This window comes from Lepidochelys kempii, chromosome 3 (genome assembly GCF_965140285.1).
Source record: "Lepidochelys kempii isolate rLepKem1 chromosome 3, rLepKem1.hap1, whole genome shotgun sequence".
NCBI classification, from domain to species: domain Eukaryota; kingdom Metazoa; phylum Chordata; order Testudines; family Cheloniidae; genus Lepidochelys; species Lepidochelys kempii.
The window spans coordinates 135,749,446-135,777,164 of NC_136382.1; the positions used below are offsets into that span (position 1 = coordinate 135,749,446).

Sequence of the window (27,719 nt, forward strand, 5' to 3'; positions counted from 1 at the left end):
AAAATCAAATTATATATATTTTTTTGGGGCTTTTGAGTCTTCAGGAATGGAGTTTATTTAAATGCATCCTTAGAGAAAAAAGTGACTAATTAATAAACATACAATCAAAAACCTTCTTTCCTCAAGGGTCATAGGATGATTTGGGTTCTAAGGCTATCCCCAAAAGTTATTTATATTTTAAATACATTAAATTGTATTAAAATATAGCATTTCCCCTTTTTTGATGTCATAATTAAGCCCCAATCATCATAGGCAATACAATATGAAAAGACCACTAGATGGATTATTAACTTAGTCATAAAAATTACCAGGTAAAGTCCATACAGGTAAAACTACCACAAGAGTTACATTACTATCATTTATCAAGGGAATTGTTTATATTTGTACCAAAAAGTCACAAAAGCATATTTAAAAAAAAAGTCATGAGGATCTCATCCTAAATCAGATTAATCCGGTATTTTTTATCATTAATCTCAATTTGTCTGAACATCAAAGTATTCTGGGAGATAATTATATTACTATAGCTCTTAGAAGCTGCAACTATGCTTGGTACTACATAAACACATAGTAAGACAATCCCTCTCCCAAAATATTTTCCATCTAAATAGATGAGATGGACGAAGCATGGCAGGGGAAACAGGAACAGAGAAGTGCCGTGAGTTACCTTGTCACACAGCACATCAGCAGCCAAGCCAAGAATAATACACAAATCTCATGACTCTTAGATCAGAGCCCCATTCGCTAAATGACCCTGTCTCTGTATAACACACTGCTGTTTCATCTCAGGCCAATGATCAACCAGAAGATTGCCCTAAGACACTTCACCAGCGAATCAAAGGCTTTCAAAAAAAGATAGGACTAATGGCAGGGTGTAGATAAGAGATGGAGTAAGTGAGTCTACCATCCAATAGGAAGTTATTTAGTAGCTTTAGAAATGTGTTTGTTTTCAAGACCGTGGCTGTCTGGCTCAGGTTTGTCTGTATAGGAAGGTTTATGAAGAGGTGTGTGTGGTGGTGGGGAGAGCCAAACACATTACAGTAAGTTTGCAAAAACAACTTTAATCCATATATGCCATGTCAATTCATTGCGCAGACACTGAAGGTTTCCTGATACAGAGGGCATCAGTTGGACCAGTTCCAGATCACTGGTGCCCAGGTAGCTAATGCTTTTAATTTCAACTGTAAAGATTATCTAATATTTTATTCTAAAGATTCCTTGTTTTCATATAGGCAAAGGATTATATGAATGACAGATTTAACAGAAGATTTTTAGTACTTGCCACATTTTCCCCTTCATGGAGATACAGCTAAAGAATTTATTATTGGTGTTCCTCTGACACAGAAGGCTAAACAAAAAACTTCATCTGAATTTCTTATTTTAAATTCCAGTTTGTCTTCTAAGTTGCCCAGAATCAACAAATGATACACAGTCCTTCCACAATTAACTTGAGCAAGCTAGTTTCTACAAAAACTCTGTGGGAACAAAATAAGAGCACAAAATGCTTCAGAAATATTTAGAATGCACAGGACTTTCAGGAGATCACAGGCATGTATTCATAGACCGTGAAGGTCTTATGCCATATGTGGGGTATAGGTTTGTCTTTAACGAGTCAGTCTCTATTTAATTGGATCATGCACACAGATTACTTTAGCTCTGGGCTGTAATGATTCCTGTGGACTGTATGGTGCTAGTAAAAGGGTGGAGGGGAAAAAACAGGTCGCCAGAATGGAGGACAGAGAGTTATTGCTCCTGGATACACAAGTGTTTGGCCTTATGCTAGAGATACAAGGTGAGTGAGGTAATATCTTTTATTGGACTCACTTCTGTTGATGAGAAAAATAAACTTTCAAGTGACACACACCTGAAGAAGAGCTCTCTCAAAAACTCATCTCTTTCACCAAAAGAAACTGATCCAATTAAAAAAAATAATAATAATTAAAAAAAGTATTACCTCACCCATCCTGTCACTCTACTATCCTGGGCCCAACATGCCGGCAACACTGGCCTGATGCTGTAACATTTTTTAAAATATGCTGATCAGCTGCAAAACACTATCCACCGCGACTATAAACAGTCATAGACATAACAAGGCTTTGCCAATCTGAACTCAAAATCCAGACAAGTAAAACAACTTTCAGTACATCGTTTAAAATATACCATCTGGTAACGTAACTCTACATGTCACTAATTTGTAACTTCAGTCACATAAATACATTTCAGTTTGTATTAAATATTCCAATATAAAAAAATTGATAGGATGCAAGAGTATATACTTGAATATTTTCATGGTTCTCTTGCACAATATTTTCATCAGTTTCCTATTAATATACTATACAAGTTCTGTTTTGCTAATCACATTAATCTTTTACCTGTTGCATAAGGAAAGTGGCATTTTTCTCCTTCTGCCTGATGACTTTCAAGAAGCTCTGGAAAACATGGGCAAGTACATCTAGGCTTGGGTTGCCAGCTGAGAGCAAGTTTAATTCTAGCATACAGATTTCAGGGTATATTAATTCTCCTTGACTGATGTTTTCAGTTAGGTCACTGGAATAACTTGAAGGGACCATGCATCCCGCTTCTCTTTTAGTGTCTGTTCCTGAAACAAAAACATGCATTTTGTTGATTGTTTGAGGGGTTTTGTTTTTTAGTTATTGTAAGATTACTACTACTACAAGTAAAGAAACTTGCCACACAAACAATTGCAAGTGGTAGATTTATTAGACATCTTGTTCAAGTATTTCAGGTAAGCCATAAAAATTCTAGAATTCCCCTCTTACTCAGACAGATTTAAAGTACATGATACAGTTAGTCTTATAATATGTCTAATATAAGATTGCCAGGTGTCCAGTTTTCAACTGGAATGCCCAGTCAAAAAGGGACCCTGGCGGCTCCAGTCAGCACTGCCAAGAGGGCCGTTAGAAGTCCAGTCGGCAGTGCTGCGGATGTAAAGCAGGCTAGTCCCTACCTGTCCTGGCACCATGCTGTGCCCCAGAAGCGGCCAACAGGTCCAGCTCCTAGGTGGGGGGGAGGGGGACCCCACACAGGGCTCTGCGCACTGCCCAAGCCCCAAGCACCAGCTCCACACTCCCATTGGCCTCCTGGCCCCCGCCCCAGAAACCGGATCTGCTAGCTGCTTCTGGAGTGCAGCATGGAGCCAGGACAGACAGGAAGCCTGCTTCAGCTCTGTTGCGCTGCTGACCGGGAGCTGCCCAAGGAAGCCCGCGTCCCAACCTGGAGCCCTAACCCCCTGCCCCAGCCCTGAGCGTCCCCCACCCCCAAACCCAGAGCTCCCTCTTGCACCCCAAAGCCCTCATCCCCGGCACCAGAGCCTGCACCCCCAGCCCAGAACCCACAACTCCTCCTACACCCCAACCCCCTGCCTCAACTCGCAGCCCCCACCCGCACGCCAAATCCTTTGGCCCCACCCCCCAGCCTGAAGCCCACTTCCTGCACCCCCAGCCCAGAGCCCATACTGCCTCCCAAACCCCTACTCCCTGCCCCAGCCCAGAGATCTCTCCTGGACCCTGAACCCTCATTTCTGCTCCCACCATGGAGCCTGCACCCCCGGTTAGAACTCTTGCCCCCTACTGAACCCCAACCCCCTCCCCCAACCCAGTGAAAGTGAGTCTGAGTGGTAGAGCGCGAGCCACCAAGGGAGAGGGGAAATGTAGTGAGCGGGGGCGGGGCCTCAGGGAACGTGTGGGGTTAGGGTGTTCGGTTTTGTGCAATTAGAAAGTTGGCAACCCTAGTTTAATATCTATGCTACACAGATTTACAATATAGACAGAACCACTGACAGACACACCTAACTGAAATTACAACTCCAACTCAATTATAATTAAATGCATACTTTAGATCAAATTGTTATACAAAAGCAAATACTTACAATGTACGCTTAATTTGAAAAATCAGTTTTGTAACAAAAAGAACAATGGATGTGCATGTTATTAGAAAAATTAGTATATATATATATATATATATATATATATATATATATATACACATATATACACACACACACACACAAAGATTAAGATCAGACTAGGAAATATTTTACAAGGAAGATAACATTGTAAACAAAATTGAGCATAGCGTTATAAAAAACACTACTTACTTAGGATCCTATCTGGAGAAGAAACTGCTTTTAGACCACAATCAATAACACACTTCAGTGAGAATGACAACAGTACTTCAGAGCAATTTGACAGAAGCCAAAACTCAGTGCGTAAAACATTTCTCAATAACATTTGGGTAAAATAGGTGTGAACCATTACCCTCCCCTGCAATAAAGCTGTTTCATACTGCAAAAATAAACTGAAAATCTGTTATGGCCTGTGCAATCTATTCCACTTTTGCATGTTGAGAAAAAGTCCAGTACTTCACATAAATCACATGGTAAAAGCTAGTCTATAAAACAGTTAAAGATGATTTTGCCTGATGTTTGTGCAAAGTTTGCATTTACCTTCATTCTTGCTTTCACTATCAGGGTTACTTTCACTATCTGCTTCATAGCCTTCCTCTTCAGCAAAGAGTTTAAAACTACAGCACTGCGATTCTTCAGCTTCTTCAGAAAGGTCTTCAGGTTGGGACACAGACTCCTTTTCCGTGTGATGGATCTGACACACCCATATTTAAGAACAAAATCAAACTTAGAAACAGTTGCTTATAAGTTTCATTTTCATTCAAAAAACAAAATGCTGTGAGATCTTCCATGTCAGAATTACCTCTGCTCTTGAAAGTGGAGAGAACAGCACAGTCCATAAAACCTATTGGGAAATACTGCCTCTACAAACATGAGTCAAAACTTCACTTGAAAACAAAACAAAAAATCTAAAGGGGTTGAGAGTACTTTTTAAAAGCAAAAATGTAAGTTGATTTTTTTTTTATGATGAGTAAAAAACCGTATCTTAAAAACGAACCGGAAAAAGGATTCTGTCAAGTGACCCATGTTCTTAAACCTGACTTTCTGGCAGCATTAACAGTTAAAACGTGGGGGAAAAAATAAAAATCAGAAAATTTCATTTCCAATCTAACACAAACTGACTGCGACCCTGTGCAAGTATCTTGATCTCTTTTCTTTTGTAAAAGGGGGGATGATGGTTCCATACCTTGCAAAGGGTCTTGTGAGCATTAGGAGAAAAACATCAGGGTCAATCAGCCTCCCGCACTGAAGAGCTTTCTTGAAAATTCCTTTTTTTTTTTTTTGGGCGGGGGGGGGGGGAGGAAGACTCAGGCAGGCAATTTATCCTTGTTGTAGAGCAGGGGTGAACATACTTTTTGGCCCAAGGGCCACATCAGGGTGTGAAACTGTATGGAGGGCTGGGTAGGGAGGGCTGTGCCCCCCAAACAGCCTGGCCCCCACCACCTATCCGCCCCCACCCACTTCCCACCCCGACTGCCCCCCTCGGAACCTCCGACCCATCCAACCACCCCCTCCCCACTCCTTGTCTCCTGACCGCCCGCTCCCAGCACCTCCTGCCCCTAACCGTGCTCCCCCCACCCTGGGACCCTACCCCCATCCAACCCCCGCTGCTCCCTGTCCCCTGACTGCCCCTCCACCCCATCCACACCTTGACAGGTCACCCAGGGACTCCCACACCCTAATCCAACCCCCCGTTCCCCGACCACCCTGCCCCAGAACCTCTGCCCCATTGAACTGCCCCCCAGAACCCTATACCCAACCCCGCCACCAACACCCCCTTACCATGCCGCTCAGAGTAGCAGGAGCTCGCAGCCCAGCTGCCCGCATGGCAGCATAGCTGTGGGGCGGAGGGGCGACAGTGGGGGAGGGGCCGGGGGCTAGCCTCCCCAGCCAGGAGCTCAGGGGCAGGGCAGGACAGTCCCACAGGCCAGATGTGGCCCACGTGCCTTAGTTTGCCCACCTCTGTTGTAGAGTGAAAAGTGAACTGAAACAAGTTTCAGATCTATTCTCCCTGAATCAATACTATGATATATATAGCTTGCTTGTTTTTCCTTTTGTGCATAAAGCACTTTCATTTATGATTGACACAGCGAATAAAACAGGCATCCACTAACTTCAATGGTGTTTACATGTATCCATGAAGGAATGACTCCCTAAAAGCATTACTAATTTTAAGCAAGCCTGTGCACATGCCTTCTGAGGTGACAATGTATGCTTTTTTATTTATGAGTAGCATATACAGGCCTGATCCAGCAAACCTTTACACATATAAGTAATCCTCTTAAATCAGATTACTTGTGCTTAGTGAGAGTGTTATGCTGTTGCATACCTTCTCTGTTTTCTCTTCAGAATGATCCAGATCAGCAGAATAATTTCCCAGCGCAACTCGAAGCAGCGAATCTAACAGAGGTTTTGCTAAGTACGTTTCAATTACTCTTGACTGGGCAAGCTGGTCCCGCATTTCAAGTAATATATCTTCCAGATACACACTCTACATGAGCAAAACAAAAACCATCCATTATGCTTGATGTTATTCTGTATTTGGCTAAATGAAAAAAAAATATCCGTACTATATTCAGTCCCAGTATTTATGCAAGGATTACCGTATCCTAGTTTATTTTTAGCTTCCCCTGTCCACCACCAATCTCTTATCTAAATGGATTGAATTCCACTGCCATTTACATTCTCAGCCACATCTCAATCACTTGAAATAGTATGAAGATCTGTTACTATCTGTCATCCAGTAAATCAAAATCTTTATTCTGCTGAAATTTAGGCCACTGGTTACTTCCCAACTAACAGTACAAAGCTAATACAATCAAGTTTTTAAAACACTTATTTCTTCCATACCCTTTTTCATATCCAGCAGGCTTTGCAAATATTACTCGTCACACCATTCCCCACTTTACTGATTAGGAAAATGAGACAAAGAGGTTAAGAAAGCTGCCCAAGTCCACAAAGCAAAGCAAAAGTCAGCTTGACCTGGTGTCTAATCCTTTGACCTCCAATCTGATCCCTAAACCTCAACCAAAAAAATGGTACTGTTTTAGAAGAAAATAAGGAGCACTACCCTTTGCCCACTTCTAAAATAAGTTTTCACTGAGTTACTGGAAGAAAATATTGTACATATATCCTTAAGAACTTCATGTAAAGAATATATTTACCTGGTGAAGCAACTCCACTTCCACTTTCTGTTGGGTACTATTTGCGCTGTGTAGACAAATAGTCAGCAAAGCTTCCAAGAGTTTTATACTGTGAAGTGACCACTCATTCTCTTGACTTACAAACTTCTTTCGTTCCTCAAGCTCATCAACAGTAGCAACCGAAATTTGTTCCAATTTCAAAGAATGGTCACAGGAGACACATTCAGATACCAGTTGTCCAGTAGCATCAGGATTTTCATCAAGACTATTAAGCTCCGATCGTGCCAACTGTTTGTTCACAGTCAAGTGATAGGAATCTCCTTTGAAAACGGGTTCATTAGAAGGACTGCCATTTAAACATTTATTATTTTCACTTAAAGTTCTCGCCTTTTCCTCTTGCTCCTTTTCTTTATTTTTGGCAAGTTTCTGGATTATCATGAGTATTAATCTATGACAAACTTCAAAACCACCAAGCCTATGGAACTGTCTCTGGAAAACTGAACTACACAAATAGATCCAACGACATATAGACCAAATGTCTGCTGCCCTGTGGATATGTTCTGGGGAGGGTAAAGTAAGGCTCTCTAGTGAGAGACATGGTAGCTTGTGACTCAAAGGCTCACTAGCTGTGCTATCATAGCCTGATGTATCTTCAGAATCATTAGCTGAATCCCGATCACACTCTTCTTCTTTACTTACACACAAAAAAGCAACACAGAGAAATAAATTTATCAAATTGACATGAACATCTTGATTGACATACTTTTTCTTCTTTGGATAAGCTTCTCTGAGGCCTGCATAAAACTTGCTCAGGCTTTGAGGAACATCAGAAATCTGCTGGCTACGAAAGGAAGTCACTAAATCTAAAATGGGCTCCTTTTGTTCATTATCCATACCCTCTAGTTCTGGCATTGCTTGGTCTTCGTGCTGATCTCCAAGGCAGAATATCAGAGTTTCAAATACTTTCAGAGAGTGACTTCTTACAGAATCTAAGTAATTCAGTTCTGTCATTTGATTCACTCCATTACAACTTAAGAACAGATTTTGTATTATCCTATGGAAGAAAGCACACAGAAACTTCACTATTATATAGGCTGGGCATAAACAGAGCTTTTTAAGATTCTTTGTCCCAGAGACACAAACAGCACACACTTTACTAGGATTCAAGAAGGAAGTTATCTTTACAGTAAAATGTATACCCAAGTATTACATACCAGGGTTACAAATAAATTTAGATTGGGGTCAAAGTTTACCTTAACCCCAACACTTTCCCATTAGCTGCTCTATTGGGGCTTATTGGCAAGAATCTATGGAGGACATCTTTTGCACTACTCTAGAGTCCTGATTAAGGATAATTCATTCGATGGTGGGAGAGAAGCCACACAATCTTGCTTCTCAAATATGGAATGCATAATGGCAGACTATTATAATGCACTTCACGTGGACTGGAAGAACATGCTGTTTAGGGCCACAAGAGTGTTTTAATTAACCTCTTCAGTTAAGTTTGCTCCAGAAGGTTTGGCACTTGCCTTTATGCTATACTTGTGCCTGAGCCTCTGATGCTCTTTTTAAAAAACAAACGATCATTTAGAATTATCTAACATGTTAAATGAACAATTTTGAAATATGTCATTGTCCCTCTTACTTCTGTTACACACTGGAAAGCACAAATTCCCTCTGAATATAACAATTTTGGAACATTATGTAACCACAGTTAGCAAGGATATTTGTTTGAATATGGACACAAACAAATGTACTTTTAATTTTATCTGAAATATTTTACAGGCAGGTTTTTGAGTCTGATGTTTTAAAATAATGTCATACTGTACACAAAATATTACTGATTACGCACGGAGGAAAAAAGCACTCTTTCATGTATTAACCCAAACTCTACTTATTTTAATTTCTAGATGTATCTATTCACCCTCCACACAAAAAGTTATTAGTTCATACAAATCCTAACCCAAAGTCTCTGTAACCCTTTTAGGTATTTACATATTTCTGTAACAGCAAACCCCGAGCTTCCTTCCCCCTCCCCAAACCAAGAATACTTAGTTGTGGAAGTGGGCTATAGAGTTTAAAGACATTTTATAATCTTATTTATCTAAACCACTTCCCCTTTGTAGGTATGTACGTATTTTGGAAGTGCCCAAAAAAGGACGCAGCATTCCAGCTGTTCTCATTTTGACCTGCACAATCATTTGTCTCTTTGATTATAGTAATCATTTGATGAAATCTATGCCCTTTACTGCAATTGAACAATGTGTTCCAAAAGTCACACTGCTAACTTAAATACTCATGTGCTTTCCACTGCCCATTTTTTACCAAGCCATACATGGGCTGCCTTAGATAACTTAGTGACTCTAGTCTTCACTTTCCCCTCCTCAATCTTTCAATATTCACAAAGATTGTTTTCTAACAAGCTTATAAATTTCTATGCTCACCAGAATAGCTAGATTTTGTCACTATCAGTTTTCTCGAGATGTTATAAGTTTGGTTCTATTATGCATCCAGAGCAGTCTGTCTTTATAACAGTCACTTCACATGATAGATTGAAATTTTCAAGGTTGCAACTGGGCCACACAGACCATAGTCCCTTGCAGGAAGGGAAGAATACATCCTTGTTTGTGCTTTTAGCACATACCATACTTTAAGGGTAAAAAAACGCTCTCAATTTTTCTAGAATCTTCCCCTTATACTTCATGTTTTGCAAGTGCTGCAATTGTTTAACTATTTTTTAAAAAAATAAAAAAGTGAAGGTTTTCTATAAGAGATTAAAAACAAAAAAGAGTAAAGCAACAAGGAAGCAGTTTCTTGTCATTTTGGAATTATAAGAAATCCTACCTCAAGCCTCAAATATAGTTTGTTTGTTAGAATTATGGATGTACTAATAATTCTATGAATGCAGTTGCAATGGTAGATGTTAGACATAATTCTATGCAGTCTAATTCCTTCACAAAAAAGGCACATGAACCTATTCAACATGCCCAACTAACTTTTGCTTGAGGAATAAGAAGTGCAGAATAGGTTTGTATATCGCATTCCGTATAAAGGTTTTACACATTTCAGTTTTGTAGTGTAGATACTCTCATCCCAGATCTGAGACCTTCTGGGGTTTATGAACCTATTGAAAAAAGTTAGATAATAAAGGTCTCAATCCTAATTATTTACATGGTCCCCATCACCTTCATTTCCAAGTGTGTGCTGCTACCCAACCTCAAATTTATTACGTATTAATCAGTGATTAATGTACAAACATTTCTGTAATTTACAGCTACAGTTTTCCCATTAATAAATAAGAAATTAACAAACCTGGATTTAAATAATGCAGGTAATGTCTGTAAATAAATTTGAAGCACCTCCTGGGGCAAACATCGGCTATGACAGCTGCATACGTGATTGCATGCTGCAGTTATACCGAGCTGTTGAGAATGATGAGCTAACTCAACCCCTCTCTGGAGCACTGGGTTATATATATAGTTGTATAACTTCCACTGAACCACCACATTGCCCTTTTGGATTAAATGGCAAATGTGGCTTGCTATCTGCACACTGCGTTGTCTGTCTTCTTCAAAAGCAAAGTCCTGGTAAGCCTCCAAAGCATCCCACTTCAACAACATGTCTTCAGATCCTCTACTAGGCAAAATCCCTTGAAACCTATAAGAGGGACATGAAAAATTTGATGCGAGACCAATATCAGTCGAGTTGCTTTGCAGGGTATCTTCTAGCTCAGCAAGCTGGTCACAGTCAATAGTACAAATATTGCAGGCTGCTTGTATAATTTTTTGAGACACTTCAGTTCCTCCCAGTTGATCCAATATAAACTTGCTAAGGATGCTCAATATGTGCTGTTGAAAGTTTTTTAACACTGGTAACTTGGAAGCTCGAAGTAATGGAGTAATCACAGACTTTGGGTCCATACAACAACATATTCCTACATTATGTACACCTGATAGAATCTGAGCACAGGTGCTGCTCAAAGAAACTTGCTGCAGCAAGTAGAAGCACTGATGAGCACAAACAGCAATGCAACAGCAGCGTTCAGGATAATGAACTTCTCCATGTACTACCTCCTCAAAGGGGTTTCTGGAAACCTGGTTTTTAAAAGCAGAAACTGGAAGCCCCGAGAGATCTCTGTGGTGATGCATGAAGTGAGAATACTCACATCGTCTATGCCTCTTTCTTGTACACATTGACTGATGAAGCTGTTCTGATTTCACTTTTTTGATAGTGCTGATTATTTTCATAATGCTGTTGATTAGGGCTTTTAGATGTTCTGAGGCTTCGGTAGTTATTTCCTCACCCCTTGCGACCAGCCATTCCATTTGAAGCACTGTCATTTCCAATAGTTTGAATCCCTGGTGTTGTATAAATTCGTGAACGAGATCTATAGCTTGACTAAAATAAAACGGATTGGAAGCTGCACTCTGAAGACAACAGATCAGAATCTGCAAAACCCCTTCTAGAAGCTCAGGTAAAAGGAGAGCTCTGTGGCGATACTTGGAAAACACAAAGTTATCTTGAACCTCCTGTAGTGTTTTCTTTTGTCTTGGAGCAAAAGGATCAGACTGCTTTTCCAAACAAGTTTTAATTTTTAAAGCGGCTCTAAGTAAGTCTGTTAGATTTTTTCTCAAGTTGTCAGGCATAGTTTCAGCATTGGTAATATCTATGGACAAAAGGTGCAGCACTGTTCTAAAGAGCATCCTTTGAACCAGAGCCACAGGTTCTTCTGTCCAGCCTGCAGAAACCACTTCACTTTCTGCTTCACTACTCACATTGCAACAGTCTCCAAATCCTGATAAGAATTCTATTAAGGTGGGCACTACAGTGGCTGCAAGTGCAGAATTGTGATTCAAGGTAACATCAAATTTACATACTTTTTCTAACAATGACAACAAGACATGGCACAAGTCAAATGGAGAATTGTCCATGCTGCTGACCATTGCTGCCGCAGCGGACTCAATTTTAACCTCAGATTTTGACTCTTGTGCTGGAACGATCTGTGTTGAATTTTCTAGACTCATGGGATCGGAATTAAAACTTCGCACTACTTCTGCCAGTAGGGAATCACCTGTTCTTGCAAGGTAGTCATCCCTAGGTGGGTATGTTATAAAAGGCTGTAGGATTTGAGACCGTCTGTGTTTAATCATTATGGTAGTCTTGTCGTCTGAATTGCCTTCTGAATCCGAAGTGGATAACTGAGATTTTCTTGCATCCCTCACAGAATACCGATGGGTGATTTTGCGCTGACGCCTAGTTTTTCGAGATGAAGAATTTAATTTTACAGGAGTCTGAAAGGATGGATGAACTATTCCTTCTAAACTTAGTTTTTCCCGTGTAGATCTCAAATAACTTGAATGTGTCTCTTTGGGCAGGCATATGTCAACTATGAAGGGTAGATTAAAATCTGTTGAAAGAAAAATCAGCATATACATTACACTTCAAAGTAACATGATCAAACTTGTATTAAATACATTTGGAGCACTTTATAACTTGAACATACATATCTTCATGATACATATTTGGTTAGTGTCTCCGAAGGTTTCCCACGGGACATTCTTTGCTTTTATTCATTCTTTAAACACCTCCAGGATAATTAAACAAAAAACATCACCACAAAATGGCTATTTACAATTCAGATTCAGCAATCTGATTTTCTTATTCTCAAAACAGGGACCCACCAGTTTCAGTTTCTTCCTATTAATAATCAAAATCTGGACTTTGAAATTTCTCCATTTTTTCCTTGAACAGCAGCAGCACTTCATTTCCCTTGCCTAGATCAACACAGACTAGGTTTTTGAGACAGAAAAAATTATATTTAGCAAAATATGGGTTTAGAAACCCCTCTTACCTGTTAAAAATCCCCTACTTTAAAGAAGCACACTAACATGCTTGGCTCTGGCTACATCAGAACAATACAACCAAAACATTAAAACTGACAAAGAGCTACTTAACAAGCTTTTACCTTTTACTGCGCTAACAAGTTGAATACGATTGCTTTTACAAGAAAGTAATTTGTTCAAATAGAAACCTAATGAAAGAATAAGCACTTAACTTACACCACTATACCTAGTCACACCATTGTACAAAATTGTCTAATTGCACAACACCCATGTGAGGTATTATAAAGCTTATCCTCAAACAAAGAGGGATAAGGCACACACAAGAAAGAAATTCACCCAATGCAACACAGCAAATCAGTGGCTAAGCTGATGTGAGAATTTAGTGCTACCCGATTCCCAACCCTGTTAAGAGAATATAGTACATGGTTCTCTTTAACAAAGATCCCAGAAAATGCTTGGTAATGGAAAAACTAAAAAAAGTGTGTATTTATAACAATGCAAAACTTGGTGAACTAAGTGTCTTAATTTAAGCTTCTTTCACTCCTACACAAATAATTCCTAAAAAAATATTCTGAATAAAAAAAACATATTACAACTGTTAAAGTTGACTTTCAAGGATCCTAATTCCAGTAGTTTTACCAATATGTGCCAAAGTTATTTTTTGATGGGGGGAGAAGAGGGGGAAATATCTGACACCCTTAATGCACTGAATACCCCCAATAGTGAGGCCAAAAGTGACATCCAAGCATATAATGTATATTGCTAACAAAAATTTGAGAACATCCAATGACAGCCTATTTGCTTTCTGCTTGTACCATGGATATGAAATGTAAGACTGCTCAGGGGTTTATGTAGGATTTGAGGATCATTATTAAGGGGTGAAATAGCCATTTTTAGTAGCCTGTATGCCTGGACTCCAATTATATCCAATAGCTAGAAACAGACATATAGGATGTCTCTGCATAAGTGCTTACATACCCATTTTTCAGCAGTGATGCAGCTGCACTGGTGCTACCAATGCATAACTACTGTAGACCAGTTGCAGAGATTTTTACCCCCTACTTAGGAGCTCTGTAGATGAGATGAGAGGGTAGCAAAAAAAGCCTGTCCCTGGGTCAATGATAGAATTTAAACCATTCATAGCATCAGTGCAGCTGCACCATTGTTTAAAACCAGGTAAGACGTTCTCGCTGATCCTCATGCTTTATAAAAAGGCACAATTCTAGTGCTTGAGAAAAACCCTTATAATCAATTGCCAAAAAAAAAAGTATACTTCATGCAGTCAACGGGAAAGACCAACTGGAAAGAATGAAATCTTATTGAAAAAGAGAAAGGAGAAAAAAGAGAAAGGGGAAAAAAATTATACAGAAATGCAGCCCAATAGCTCCTAATGAGAGAAATGTTTCTTGAAGTTTACCACGCTAGTAATGCTAGCTAGGGATTCATCTGGGAAATGACAAAAATATTTTATAAACTGTACACAAACAGGTTTGAGACATTAATTTTTAAGTGATACATTGTTTTAAACTAATCCTGATAAAGTCACTAATTTATCACATGTCCACAAGCAGGCTTGTACTTGAGTCAGTCAAGCTGAAAATTAAACTGGGCTTAGCTGCCCCAAGATGGGCAGTAAATTACACATACAGTAGACTATCAGACTTGCTTTATAAGTATGGTGAATCTACACATGGTAATAAGACTTAGATAAACAAAGGACTTAAAATATAGAGGAATGTGGGGACAACTCTATGTAAGATACTTTAGTCTTCCTTCTATTGGTAGAAAGTATACAGAACTCAAAAAAAGGAAGTCACCAGTCTGAAATTTAAGACTCATTGCCTGATAAAATTCCTTATTATGTATGGTTTTGAATCCATCATTTTTAAGTCACATTATTACAATACATAATTTTTGCTATGATTCTGATAGTGTAGTATGATGAAAACATACCTATCGCTTTTTCTTCTTGGACAGGTATTTTCCACACCAATGGTAGAAGTGACAGGAGGAGAGTTAGAAGTTCTTCTCGACATGTCAGCTCCTGGATTGGAAACAAAAGTATTTTTAAAACTTCATGTTTTGTACTTTTACAGAAATAGCTGGACTTTTCCATCTGCCATAGATGTCCTAACGTAAATTTTGTTAAGAATTAAACACTCAGTTCCCTGCATCCCCAAAAGCTACACTAGAGAAATAACTAATCTATGCAGAAAAATTGTTCTGACCATAAGCCACAGCCAATCAGAAAGCATTGCAAATATTTAGCACATCTTTGCAATTGAGTCAATAAATGTCAAAGTTATCCAAACCTTTCTTGTTGAAAGACTTCCTCACCCAAGGGAGGAAAAAACATTAAGTGAAAACTGAAAGCAAGTAACTGTTGATCTGAAGGGAGGCCGTAAGAAACAGAACTGTGGGTGCAAGACATGCTTTTTTTTTTTTTTTTTCAAATTAAATAGCATCTGTATTGCCTTCCCACATTTAAAAAAAATGTCCTTTTGAGGCTGTAAGTTACCTATTAAAGGAAGAAGTTATCTGCAACAAGGCACAATGGGAGAATGGAATTCTGTGGAGGGGAAAAAAGTTTATATTCCTGTAATTTTGTTTCTCTGAAATTGTCATTCCTACCGAGATTCTGGAACTCTCAACACTAAAAGAATTTTGAGCACAGAGGGCAGCAGGAAACAGGATAGAGCAGGGGTGGGCAAACTTTCGCCCGAGGGCCACATCTGGGTGGGGAAATTGCTTGCAGGGCCATGAATGTAGGGCTCAGGCAGGGGGTTGGGGTGCAGGAAGGAGTGTGGGGTGTGGGAGGGGGTGCAGTGTGCAGAAAGGGGCTCAGGGCAAGGGACTGGGGCAGAGGAGGGGTATGGGGTGTACAAGGCGGCTCAGAGAAGGGGGTTAGAGTGCAGGAGGGGGTTCCACATTCCCGGCCAATGGAAGCTTCGAGGGAGGTACCCACAGGGAAGGGCAGCGCATGGAGTTCTCCGCACCCTGTCCCCCCCGAGGCTGCAGGGACGTGGTGCTGGTCGCTCCCCGGAGGTGGCAATCCCACAGGCCGGATCCAAAGCCCTAAGGGGCCAGATCTGGCCCCCGGGCTATAGTTTTCCCACCCCTGGGATAGAGCATGAACAAAAACTCCTCACTGGCCTTCATACACCACACTCTGTCAGGGTCAATACTCCTTAAGAGCGGAGGATTTTCCACTAGTCTCCACACTAAGGAACTAAGCCCCCAAGACTGGAGTTTTAGCAGATGCTTTTCCCTGAAGAAACAGTTTTTCAGAAGCCCCAAGAAGCTGTGAAATCAGCTTGCAAACATGTTATATTGTTCTTGGGAGCCAGGTAGATGATTATATTTATTTATAAATCAAATAAATAAAAGTAAAAAATACCATCTAGCTCTTATATAGCACTAATCATCCATACATCTCAAAGGAGTTTACAAACAAATAGTGGTCAGTATCATTTTATAGTGAGAGAAACTGAGGCACGGAGACTAATTTGCTGTGGTGGCAGCACCAAGGTTTCTGAGTCTTCTTCTCGTGACTGGGACTTGGAAGAGCTCCATCCCCTTGTGCCGAGCAAGTGGAGGGAGCATCCAGTCTCTTGGATTTAGAGGAAGATGTAGCCCCATGCTTATGGGAGTGCTTCTGAAGGTTCCAACGAGGCCCCACCATGGGGTCAGCTCTGGCACCAGAGTCAGACGTTGTAGTAGGAGGTGCATGCCTCACTGAATCAGGCTGATGTTCGAGAGGGTTCTCCAGCCTCGGTCTGAGTGCCGTCTCATGCCATCTCCATGAGAAATTTGAAGCTCAGCCTTCCGGCTTCTGCTGGAGAAGGATTGACAATTGCTACATCTAGTGCAACGTGAGTTTCTCCCAGGCAGTAGAGGTAGCATTGATGGCCATCACTGACCAAGAAGGATTGTGGGCAGGAGGCACAGATTTTGAAGACCAGGATGCTGGGCACAGTCATGCGACTGCCTAAGAAACTGGGGGAGGGTGCATCAGGTGAACTCACAATTCTATTCTAAAACTATAAAACTACTTACTACTAAAACTAGGAAAGATAAACTAATAAAACTCTAGATAAAACTGGTTATTAAATTACAGCTGTGATCTTGTCAAAGTTCAGAGACGAGGATATTGAACATTCCAACCTGGACAAGGGGTGGTGAGAAAGAACTGGAAACGTGGTCTGTTCATCCTGCCCTTTATTGCCTTGGATGGAAGCACAATGCAAGTCAGGGTACATGCACGGACCAACGGATACTACTTTCAAGTTCTCCGACTCCAGGCACATGGTGTGCATGCATAAACCTCAATGGAATACAATAGGGTTATTGAAAGAAGAACTCTACCTCTTTTGCACAAGTTAACATTGCTGTTATGTAATACATGGATATTTAAGTCAGTTCTTATGGTCTTGGAAGCTTGTCTCCAGAGACAGGAGAATGAACCTCTGTCTCCTGAGTACCTATTAAAAGGTAAAAATATATATTGCTAACAGAGTTTCTCCTGGAAAGGAATGAACAATAGCTTTCAGCCCAATGTGAGCAGGACAAGTAGGTCTGTATAATCAATTCAAGATAGCTACTTTTCCAGATGCATTTATTTATGCAGGAACTTTACACAGTGTAACCTCTTGATTTCAGTGGAAATTTTAAAGAGGGACCTGCAGCACCATTGGTAAAGTATACAGTTAACTGCAAGCTACAGTGAATGTTTTTCCCCGTTACTTTGAAATCACATGTCTCAGCTACACCTTTGAAATGTTGCCCATTTATGCATATGTAGAATGATATCTTTTAACTACATGATCAGATACTACTTTTCCCCCAGGACTTCTGTCTCATTCAGCGCACAAGATAAACACATGGCACAGAATTATGGTTGCATGGAAAACCATACAATTGGTATTTATTAACTTTCAAAGGCTTCACTTTGCAACCTAAAGGCTAATATAGTTTGTGTCTGTAACTAAATGCATTAAAACACCTCTCCTAATATGGAACCAGGCATATAAATTTTAGTGGTGGTTCCATTCAGGTCATTACAGCCTATTCCGCTTGTTCCAGTTCTCTGTCACCCACTTCTCCTATGCCCAGGTCTACTTCCTCCCTTGGGCTGCTTTTTGCCACTTCCTTCTCCCTGACCAATGGGAAACTGCATAATAACAAAAGGAAAGCGTACCTGTCAAGACTATTTCTCTTTTGTTCTTCCTTCCCCACCTCAATTGTTCTCTTGTTCCCCATAACAAAGAGCAAGAGATTCCTAAAGATGTTCTTACAAAAAAGTTGCCACCTATACTGCTTAATACAGTGAAACAGGCAGGTAGTATTATCACTAGAATCAATGGAGCGAAAGGTAGGAATGAAGGCTTGGTCTACACTGAAGTAGTATCTGCATAGTTACATCAGTCAGAGATGTGAAAAAACACCACCAACTGACAGTTATGTCAACAAAACCTTCATTATGGACGCAGCTATGTCCAAAAAACAGTGCTTCCTGTCAACATAGTAACATCTTTCAGGGAGATAACGTTCCTACATGGGTAGAAAAACTTTATTAATGCAGGCCAAATCTCTACACTAGAGGGCAATGCCAGCATATCTATATCGGTACAGTCTCCACAGCATAACCTCTTCCTCCTGCAGTTCTCCTGACCAGTCTTCTACTGAATTTATTTTATCCTTGTTTTCTACTTATCTACAAAATGAAACCTTCAAGCACTTTTAGCACATTTCATTTTGCAATGAATCAGTACAAGTGAGAAATAAATGAAAATTTGCAATGTGCCAAAAATGCAGTGGTCTGCTATTAGGTACATCAGGTTTAGGGAAAAAAAACCCCAAACATTCCTATATTATATTTTTATATATTTATAAATATATAATAGAGCCCAACTCACCCCAAACAATAAGACTAGACAATCATACACAGCTGTTATAATGTGTTCCTCAAAGCACTATATAAACGTTAATAGCTGCCCACTTAACAGCTTTTACAAGTGTCAGTTAAAAATTATGTTAACTGACCCGGTATCAAAATCTCTCTCTCCTAGGCTTCCATCAGTTAAATATGAAGTTCTGATGACAAAAAACAAAAAACCCAAAACCTGTCTCTTATCCACAGATACAATATAAACAGAAAGTAATACAGTTAAATTCCCTCTAGACCTGGAGTGTAAAACTAACCCACAGAAGATATTAATTAGAACCTACTGTGCATCAAATTATATGAAGGTTGGCATGAACACAAATAGTATCAATATTCTACAATACTGTGGTTTCAACATGTTCTCGGAATTAGAATTAGGATAATGACGAGATTCTGAATCCCAAGATAATTATTTTTACAGGTTTAAATTCCATAAATAGCATTAACGAAGAGCTACAAAATTTGAGTGGGAAATTTACTGTTCTCCCTGGTACTTACAAATCTTCAAAGATTCATAAAGTCCTTACACAAATCTGTAGGTGCCATCATCTATAAAAAACATTTAGAATCCACAGAGACTGTAAAAGTGCATTTGTAATGTCAGTCCTAAAATTCTACACCTTTGAGACAGTGCACTGCAAGGAACTAGTTCTAGAATTGTCTGAATTTCTACTAAATGCGAATGAATACTCAAAAGTTAGAAACAATGCAGTTGTAAACAGGATAACTTATAAAACAAATAACTTAATGAGACCATGAAGCTTCATCTGCACCATATTAGATAGGTAATAACTGCATCTTAGTTTATCAGAAAGCTAATGTAATATTAAGAGTTGTGTTTTGCAGATAGCAGTACCACCTGCTTTTATGGAGATTCTGTTTGCCTTGTTTATTAAAATGTGTACTTTGTAGGGAAGATTTCTGGGTTGCTGGATTAGCTGATGTTGACATTATTTAGAAACAAAGACAAGAGTTGAAGACTATAGTATTATTGTTTAAACTGGAGACCACTATCAGAATAGATTAGAAATGTGATTATGGAAAAGAAGTGCACACAAACAAAAAAGGAACTATTAAAGACTTCACTACCATCTTGAATTTAATAGGCTTTTTAAAATTCCAATTTCTGTTTAAGTACAGTATGGCTTGTACATTTAAAAAGCATTTCAAAAAATACTAAATTTTTTCGCTCCGTGTTGATGTTATAAGGGTTTTTTTAGCAAGGGATAAATTGATTAAAAATGGGAAAACGCAAAGGGCTGGCAAATGAGCAAAGTGAACAAACTGAGAAAAAACATTATCAGCGTGAGCTAACTTTTCAGTTAAGAACAATGCTTTAGATTTCTGTAAGAGTCTGGTTGAATGGGAGAAAACCCAGAGATGCATGTGAAATAGGAGATCACATTCTAGGGTGTTGGTGACACAGCGTGCATGGATATTGAACAGGAATGGCAAAAAAATTATACGCAAAAGCTTTTGGGGGGGAGGGGGGAGGAGACAGGACGACAGAAAATTGGATTTTTGACAACATGAGACTTAATTGTAAGTGTCTGCTTTCCTTCCTTTCCCCCCCCCCCCCGCCCACCTTGGGCTTTCGGTTGAGGGAAAGTCAAAATTCTCTGCTAAAAATTGAGTGAAAAAAGAGTTTGTTGGTTTTGCTGACATTTTATATAGGAAAAAAACCCAACATTTTCCAACAAGCTCTAGTATTTTAGCCTCTGAACAGTGGCGAGGAGATTTCCAATACTGCACTGTATAGCATCTCTAGAAGTGGGTGTCTCTCTCGTTTAGGCCTGCACCCCAACTACAAATTCTAGTCCCAGTACTGCAGTCTGATCTTTTAGCACAGACCCCGGAAGACCACCATGCTAGTGGATCTAGCTAGTGGAGCACTAGCTGTTTCAAAGGAGCATGCATTTACCTATTTGTCCTTTTTCTAGTAAGGACAGAAAGAAAACTGCTACTATTAAACAAAATAAAAAAAGTTTATGGTCTTTCACACTTCCTTTTTAATCATGTTCACACAAGACCATGCAAAATAAGAAAACCCAGAGAAGAAAGTACAAAATCTCAAAGGGAAAATACAAACAAAAAAGCTTATCAAAGAGGAACATCCTGCCACAAACATATTTTCTTCAAAAACACAACAGCAGAAGTGCAAGCTGCTGTAATGCAAATATAATCTACAAGTTACTCAAAACTATGAAAACTATTACCTGATCTATGTTGGAATTGAGCGTGGTAAGCAAAGTAAAACCACGACCCTGAACAAGGTATTGTCCAAGTGCTGCCATGTGAGTTTCCTCCTCTTCCTCCTCCCTGGCCTCAGCCCTCTGGACAACAGCATTGCAGAGACGATTGACATCTATCAAAAATTCACGTGCCAGTGAATTACTGGCACTGCTCATGTCTGAGCTGCAAATACAAAAAAGAAAAACAGAAGTATCAAAGAGTATCCTTGAAAAAGTTTACAATTCTCAAGATTTTGAACTGCACATGAAGTCTATAAGACTCAACAAGTTTAAAAAAATTATTTCTATTAGTTTAAAAAAAAAAAGTGTGGCTTCAGCTATTTTCACCCTCCATGAACTACACTAAACGTAAGTTAGTCACTAATATCCACCATCTGTAAATTTGACGCATTTCTGTCTCTCATCCAGATCATGAGATATTTTCATATACTCATGATTGTTTTTATATTTTCTAACTATTAACATGCAACACTCATTTATACAATATCTATTAAATATACTTCCACAAAGCAAAAAAGTTTCCCTTGTGAATGTATAAAAGGAAATTAATGGCTTAATTCCAGTTTTCTAGTAACCTAGAAGTAAGCTGTAATGCCCAGACCGCATATTTAGCAGCAGCTAAAACTTAAAGGAAAATGACTAAGTCAGAGGAAAATCAGACATCCCATGATGCAGGATTTTTTTTTAAAAAAAAAGTCTAAATAAACACTGTGAATTCAAACTAAATGCATCTTCTCACTCTCTATAAAGTATGCATGCGTACTGTATACATAGGCTGGGACTTTGTTCAAAGAAGATTAAGAGAGCTAAATGCCCAAATCCTATTGAAATTCAATGGGATTTGGGCATCTAGCTCCCTCCTATGGTTTTGAAAATCCCAGCACCACTGCGCAAGTGAGGCACAAGTACAGTAACTCCTCACTTAAAGTCATCCCAGTTAACCTTGTTTTGTTGGCGATTAATTAGGGAACATGCTCATTTAAAAGGTGTGCAATGCTCCCTTAGAGCATTGTTTGGCAGCCGCCTGCTTTGTCCACTGCTTGCAGAAAGAGCAGCCCATTGCAGCTAGCTAGTGGGGGCTTGGACTCAGGGTGGACTGGCAGCCCCCCAATCATCTTCACGCTCCCCTAAGTTCCCTGTGCATAGCCGCCGAGCAGGCTATCAATTGCGGCAGTTCAGCTATCCCTCCCTGCACTGCTATGTCCTGCTCCTGCCCTCTGCTCTGGAGTTGCTCCCAGGAGCCTCCTGCTTGCTGGGGGAGGGGAGGGAGGAGAATCATAGAATATCAGGGTTGGAAGGGACCTCAGGAGGTCATCTAGTCCAACCCCCTGCTCAAAAGCAGGGCCCATCCCCAATTAAATCATCCCAGCCAGGGCTTTGTCAAGTCTGACCTTAAAAACTTCTAAGGAAGGAGATTCCACCACCTCCCTAGGCAACGCATTCCAGTGTTTCACCACCCTCCTAGTGAAAAAGTTTTTCCTAATATCCAACCTAAACCTCCCCCACTGCAACTTGAGACCATTACTCCTTGTCCTGTCCTCTTCCACCACTGAGAACAGTCTAGAGCCATCCTCTTTGGAACCCCCTTTCAGGTAGTTGAAAGCAGCTATCAAATCCCCCCTCGTTCTTCTCTTCCACAATCCCAGTTCCCTCAGCCTCTCCTCATAAGTCATGTGTTCCAGACCCCTAATAATTTTTGTTGCCCTTCGATGGACTCTCTCCAATTTATCCACATCCTTCTTGTAGTGTGGGGCCCAAAACTGGACACAGTACTCCAGATGAGGCCTCACCAATGTCAAATAGAGGGGGACGATCACGTCCCTCCATCTGCTTGCTATGCCCCTACTTATACATCCCAAAATGCCATTGGCCTTCTTGGCAACAAGGGCACACTGCTGACTCATATCCAGCTTCTCGTCCACTGTCACCCCTAGGTCCTTTTCCGCAGAACTGCTGCCTAGCCATTCGGTTCCTAGTCTGTAGCTGTGCATTGGGTTCTTCCATCCTAAGTGCAGGACCCTGCACTTATCCTTATTGAACCTCATCAGATTTCTTTTGGCCCAATCCTCCAATTTGTCTAGGTCCCTCTGTATCCTATCCCTGCCCTCCAGCATATCTACCACTCCTCCCAGTTTAGTATCATCCGCAAAGAGGAAGGGAAGCTAATGTCCGGGTGTCCCAGTTGCCTCTGCTCCTGCCCCCCGCTTACTCCTTCTCCATACAGAGCTGGGGGGGACACGACAGGGCTCAGGACTGAGGGAGATTGCTGGCCACAGCTGCCATCTCAACTTGCTGATCTACTTAAAAAGGCAGGTTTCAGAGTAGCAGCCGTGTTAGTCTGTATTCGCAAAAAGAAAAGGAGTACTTGTGGCACCTTAGAGACTAACCAATTTATTTGAGCATGAGCTTTCGTGAGCTACAGCTCACTTCATCGGATGCATACCATGGAAACTGCAGCAGACATCATATACACACAGAGATCATGAAACAATACCTCCTCCCGCCCCACTGTCCTGCCCCCCCACACACCCGATGTGTGTCTCTGTCTTCCATGCCATCTCCCCTCCCTCCATTCATGCTGCCTTGTACAGTGTGAGGCTACATTAACAACGTGTTAACCCTTGAGGGCTCAGCCAAATGCAAGATCATTTAGTAGTAAGGCATTCCCTGGGAAATATCCCACCCTCTAACTTCACCACCTCAACCAAGCTTCACAATCATCATCGCTGTGTACAGTATTAAATTGTTTGTTTAAAACTCTGTGTGTGAGTGAGAGAAAGAATAGTTTTTTGTCTGGTGAAAAAAATTTTCCTGGATCCTAAACCTTCCCCCCCCACCCCATTTACATGAACTCTTATGAGGGAAATTGGATTAGCTTAACATCGTTTTACTTAAAGTCGCATTTTTCAGAAACAAAACTACAACATTAAGCAAGGAGTTACTGTAAAGGGACTCCAGCATCTTTCCCAGGATAGAGCAGGCTTTACTTTCAAAAATCAAACTTTTAAAAACCATAAGTAAATTAGAACAAAACAGATTTAAAACTAAAACATCTCAATTTCTAATGAAGTTAATATTCAGTTTTGGATCTACCAGGATGGACAGTGGCCCTTTTAATTAATCAAATGATTGAAATAAATATTCATTAATAATGCATGTTGCTCAAAATGTGATTCTACTTTGGAGAAGACTCAAATGCAGTAGAGCAAGATTACTTTCAATTCTTCACATTATATATGTCCAAACATTTGAATTTTACTTTAAAATAAATGCACACAGTGCACTGGATTTCAGTATTTGGACACTATTTTTTAATATTTTTGAAAGCAAAAAATAAGAAGAAACATGTCTAGATTATCTCCTCCCCGCCCAACTATTATGAATTTTCTCTTTCCTCTCGTAAATAATATTATGGTAATATTGTTAGTTGACCAGTAACACACACCGGCAATTTGAAATGAACAGGAAGGGAAAATTATTTACGTTGTAACTTCTAATATTACAGAAAGATCAAAAATTATCTATGCTACTGAAAAAGGCATAGTGAAAGTGGCATGAAACAGTGGTGGTGCAGTAGAAAAATATTGGGTGCACTAGAATACACAAGAAGTGAAGAGCATAAATGCAGTATGACTCATTTCAGTTACTGGTAACAAGACTAAATATAAGAACCGAAAGTAAATTTAAAAATAGAGTTAAGATGTGAGATCAGTAAGAACAGGCCCAGGTGTGACTCCCTCCACACCAATGAATAGGAATAAGGATCTCAAGGACTGCTTAACTCCATTCTTTAAAATACTTGTATTAATGTTGCTGAAATGGAGGAAAAAACCCTGTGCAGTCATTATGTCAAATATGTATCTTAAAATAATTTTAAACACAAGCCTACAATAATTTTGGGTTTAAGAAGTTATGCGATACTCAAAAACTCATCATGTGAATGTTGTGATCACTACTTCTTCCACTGAAAGCTGCATTTTGCATGAGCACCTTTTCATTCATAGCAATAAAATTGTACACTTAAAGAGTACAGGTGTCTGTAACATCGGACATCCTAACACTAAGTGTTTGGTCATAGAGAAATCTCTGGCCAAGACACAATTGGAACGAGGGGCTGGCAGGGTGGTTTACATACATATGAAAAAAATGTGGCATTCAGGTCCAATCATTGCAACTTATGGTGCAAGCAGGAGCTAGGAGCACTACAAAAGGTGAGCCTTCAGCCTTGTGCAGTGGAAGAGTGGAAGAAAAAGTATGCTTTGTGACCAGAAAAAGGCTAAGCATGACAAGAGATCTTTGGAAGGAAAATGAAATGAAGGATGTTAAGATACTCAAGGAAAGGGAGAGAGAAAAATTCAAACAGAGATGAAAACAGAGACAAGAAACTCAGAAATGAACTCTTCCTTGTAAGAGATTTCAGTCTCCCCTATTTGAAAAAGAGAAGTGAGGTAAGTGTTGTTTTTTAAGTGTAGAGGCATCACTGATCTTAGCTGGTACCAATTATGACTCATGCAAATGCTACCAACGAAAATGCTATGTACACCTATGACGTAGAAATAAATATTTATGGTGTGTAATATAAATGCTAACTGCTACTTACCAGGTTGTTGTTTTTAAATACAGCTTCTAACACATTTCTTTTCTTTTTACAAGAGAAAAAGAGATAAAACTTTAAGGAAATATTCCCAGAATTTATCTGTAAGACAAGAGATATGTTTGTAAGTCACAATGTCTTTAAAAAAATATCTGTAATATGCTATTTTCTAATTCTGAAGTTAATAAAGTTTAAATGTAGTGTTTCATAAACTTATGAAATTGACCAATAAATCCCTCTCAAGTCTTTTTTGAGTGTCAGGATGGAGGATTGACTCTGGTAACAGGGAATAAAGATTATGCAAGCTAACAACATAAAACAACATAAAAGCTACTGTAGTTCAAATATTTCGAGGCAAATTATTGACAAATGTTTTTCCACAGAAGTGATGCTAAAATTTTCAGATTAGCCATCATTTGCATGTATACACAGACTTTCTGAGCATTAACACCTGTGACTACAAATGAGGAGCAAATATTAGAAGCCATGAATTATACAAACAAATGTAAATGCTTGAGAAGTGCATACACAGGTGTAAGGACTAACATAACTGAATGCAAAGATGGAGGACCCTTATTTGGGTGCTACCACAAAAACATATAATATCCAATATCTAAAGGCCTAAATATGGGGGGGGGGGAGGGAGAGAGAATTCATGAGTTTAGGAAAGAAACAGTAAATCAAAATCATTGCCAGGCTTACAATCATTATTACAATACAACTGACAAAGTGGGCAAGACCCTACCCTAGGCGAGATGAAAAGTAAGTGCTATGCTTAGGTAGGAAGAAGTATGCAGCATACAAAGATAAGATAGTCTTGGAGACATACAAAGATGGCTAGGAAAAAAAGGGATCCAACTTGTGACTCAGATGGCAGACTAACTAGGACAACAAGTTTAGGAAAAAAGCTTGCGCAAAAACCAAGGACCAGAATGAAGCTCCAGGTGTTTCACATGACGTATCTATCTGACAGCCCTCTCATGCTTCCCTGTAGTCTAGCCAGGCTACAATGTTGACCTGCAGTAGTTTCTCCAGCTTCAGGCAGCTATCTACCCCATCACTAGTTCAGGCAGGGAGTGAAGCAAAGTAAGTGACTCTCACCTGTGAGTAAAAATCACACAAGGAGATGCACAAATCTTGGCAGCTCTGGACATAACTATAATAAAACTGTCTAGAACTTGCAGCGTTGGGCCACACAGACACAGACAGTTATAAACTTTAGAGAAAATATACTAAATCAGAACATTTAAAATAGCAGTTTGTCTGAAATAGCCATGAAGGAAAATTACTGTAGACAGAGCTCCCTTTATGGCTCTTTGACTAATCACCAAAATTTAAAAAGAGCAGTTGTCAATCAACTGGAAAATGAAGTTCCTGATTATCAATATACTTTTCCCCCGTGTCTTTACAGTGTAAGAATTAAGGGGGGAAAAGATTCTTCTGGTAGTACTTAAGTAACCTGAATCCCTCATTCTTTTCTAAATAAAAGGTACGCTTCAGAAGAGTTATTTAATGTTTTTAAATATCCCAAAACATGGCGGTCTTTGAGTGACTATCACATACAACATCTCCCATGCTTAAAATTAGGACAAATATTTTTTAAAATATAAAGGCCATGATGCCGATCATGTAGCCTCAACTATGATTCAGTTTGTCAAACTGTCAGCGTTTGTTTCTTTTAACTTTTCAAAGTGAACTTTTATCTTCATCAAATGTCAACTGCTCAGTTTTCTAAGGTAACATGAATCCTTACCAATCCTCCACAGATTTCAGCCTCATGTTTCATCTGAGTTGTATTTAGAATACTACTTGTAGTTAGTGCTTATATACAGTAACACCTTTTGACTGAAGGTGCTTTAGAGCAATGGCTCTGTAAAGCAGACAGCAAGTATTCTACCAATTTAACTTAGGTAAATGACATATTTTCAAGGCTGTCCACTAATTTTGGGTGGACCATTTTAGTATCCTGTTCCATATGCAAAGAGGTGCGCACTCACAACTCCAGTTGACACCACTGCGAG

General features: G+C 39.7%; 1 protein-coding gene across 9 annotated transcripts in view; it reads right to left on the reverse strand.

The window, feature by feature from the left end:
* The window catches only part of LYST (lysosomal trafficking regulator), a 173,521-nt gene that overhangs the window by 101,827 nt on the left and 43,975 nt on the right, over nucleotides 1–27,719 (reverse strand). For 8 of the 9 annotated variants that reach the window (XM_073338159.2, XM_073338161.2, XM_073338156.2 and 5 more), the window contains exons 2-9: nucleotides 25,705–25,800; nucleotides 21,069–21,267; nucleotides 14,862–14,952; nucleotides 10,378–12,472; nucleotides 7,087–8,119; nucleotides 6,252–6,413; nucleotides 4,463–4,616; nucleotides 2,370–2,596 (exon numbers count right to left, since the gene is read on the reverse strand). In XM_073338159.2, the coding sequence (XP_073194260.2) occupies nucleotides 2,370–2,596; nucleotides 4,463–4,616; nucleotides 6,252–6,413; nucleotides 7,087–8,119; nucleotides 10,378–12,472; nucleotides 14,862–14,952; nucleotides 21,069–21,260 (3,954 nt within the window). In that variant the 5' untranslated portion in view covers nucleotides 21,261–21,267; nucleotides 25,705–25,800. The remainder of the gene's footprint in view (nucleotides 1–2,369; nucleotides 2,597–4,462; nucleotides 4,617–6,251; nucleotides 6,414–7,086; nucleotides 8,120–10,377; nucleotides 12,473–14,861; nucleotides 14,953–21,068; nucleotides 21,268–25,704; nucleotides 25,801–27,719) is intronic. The other variant, XM_073338158.2, reaches the window with a different exon arrangement.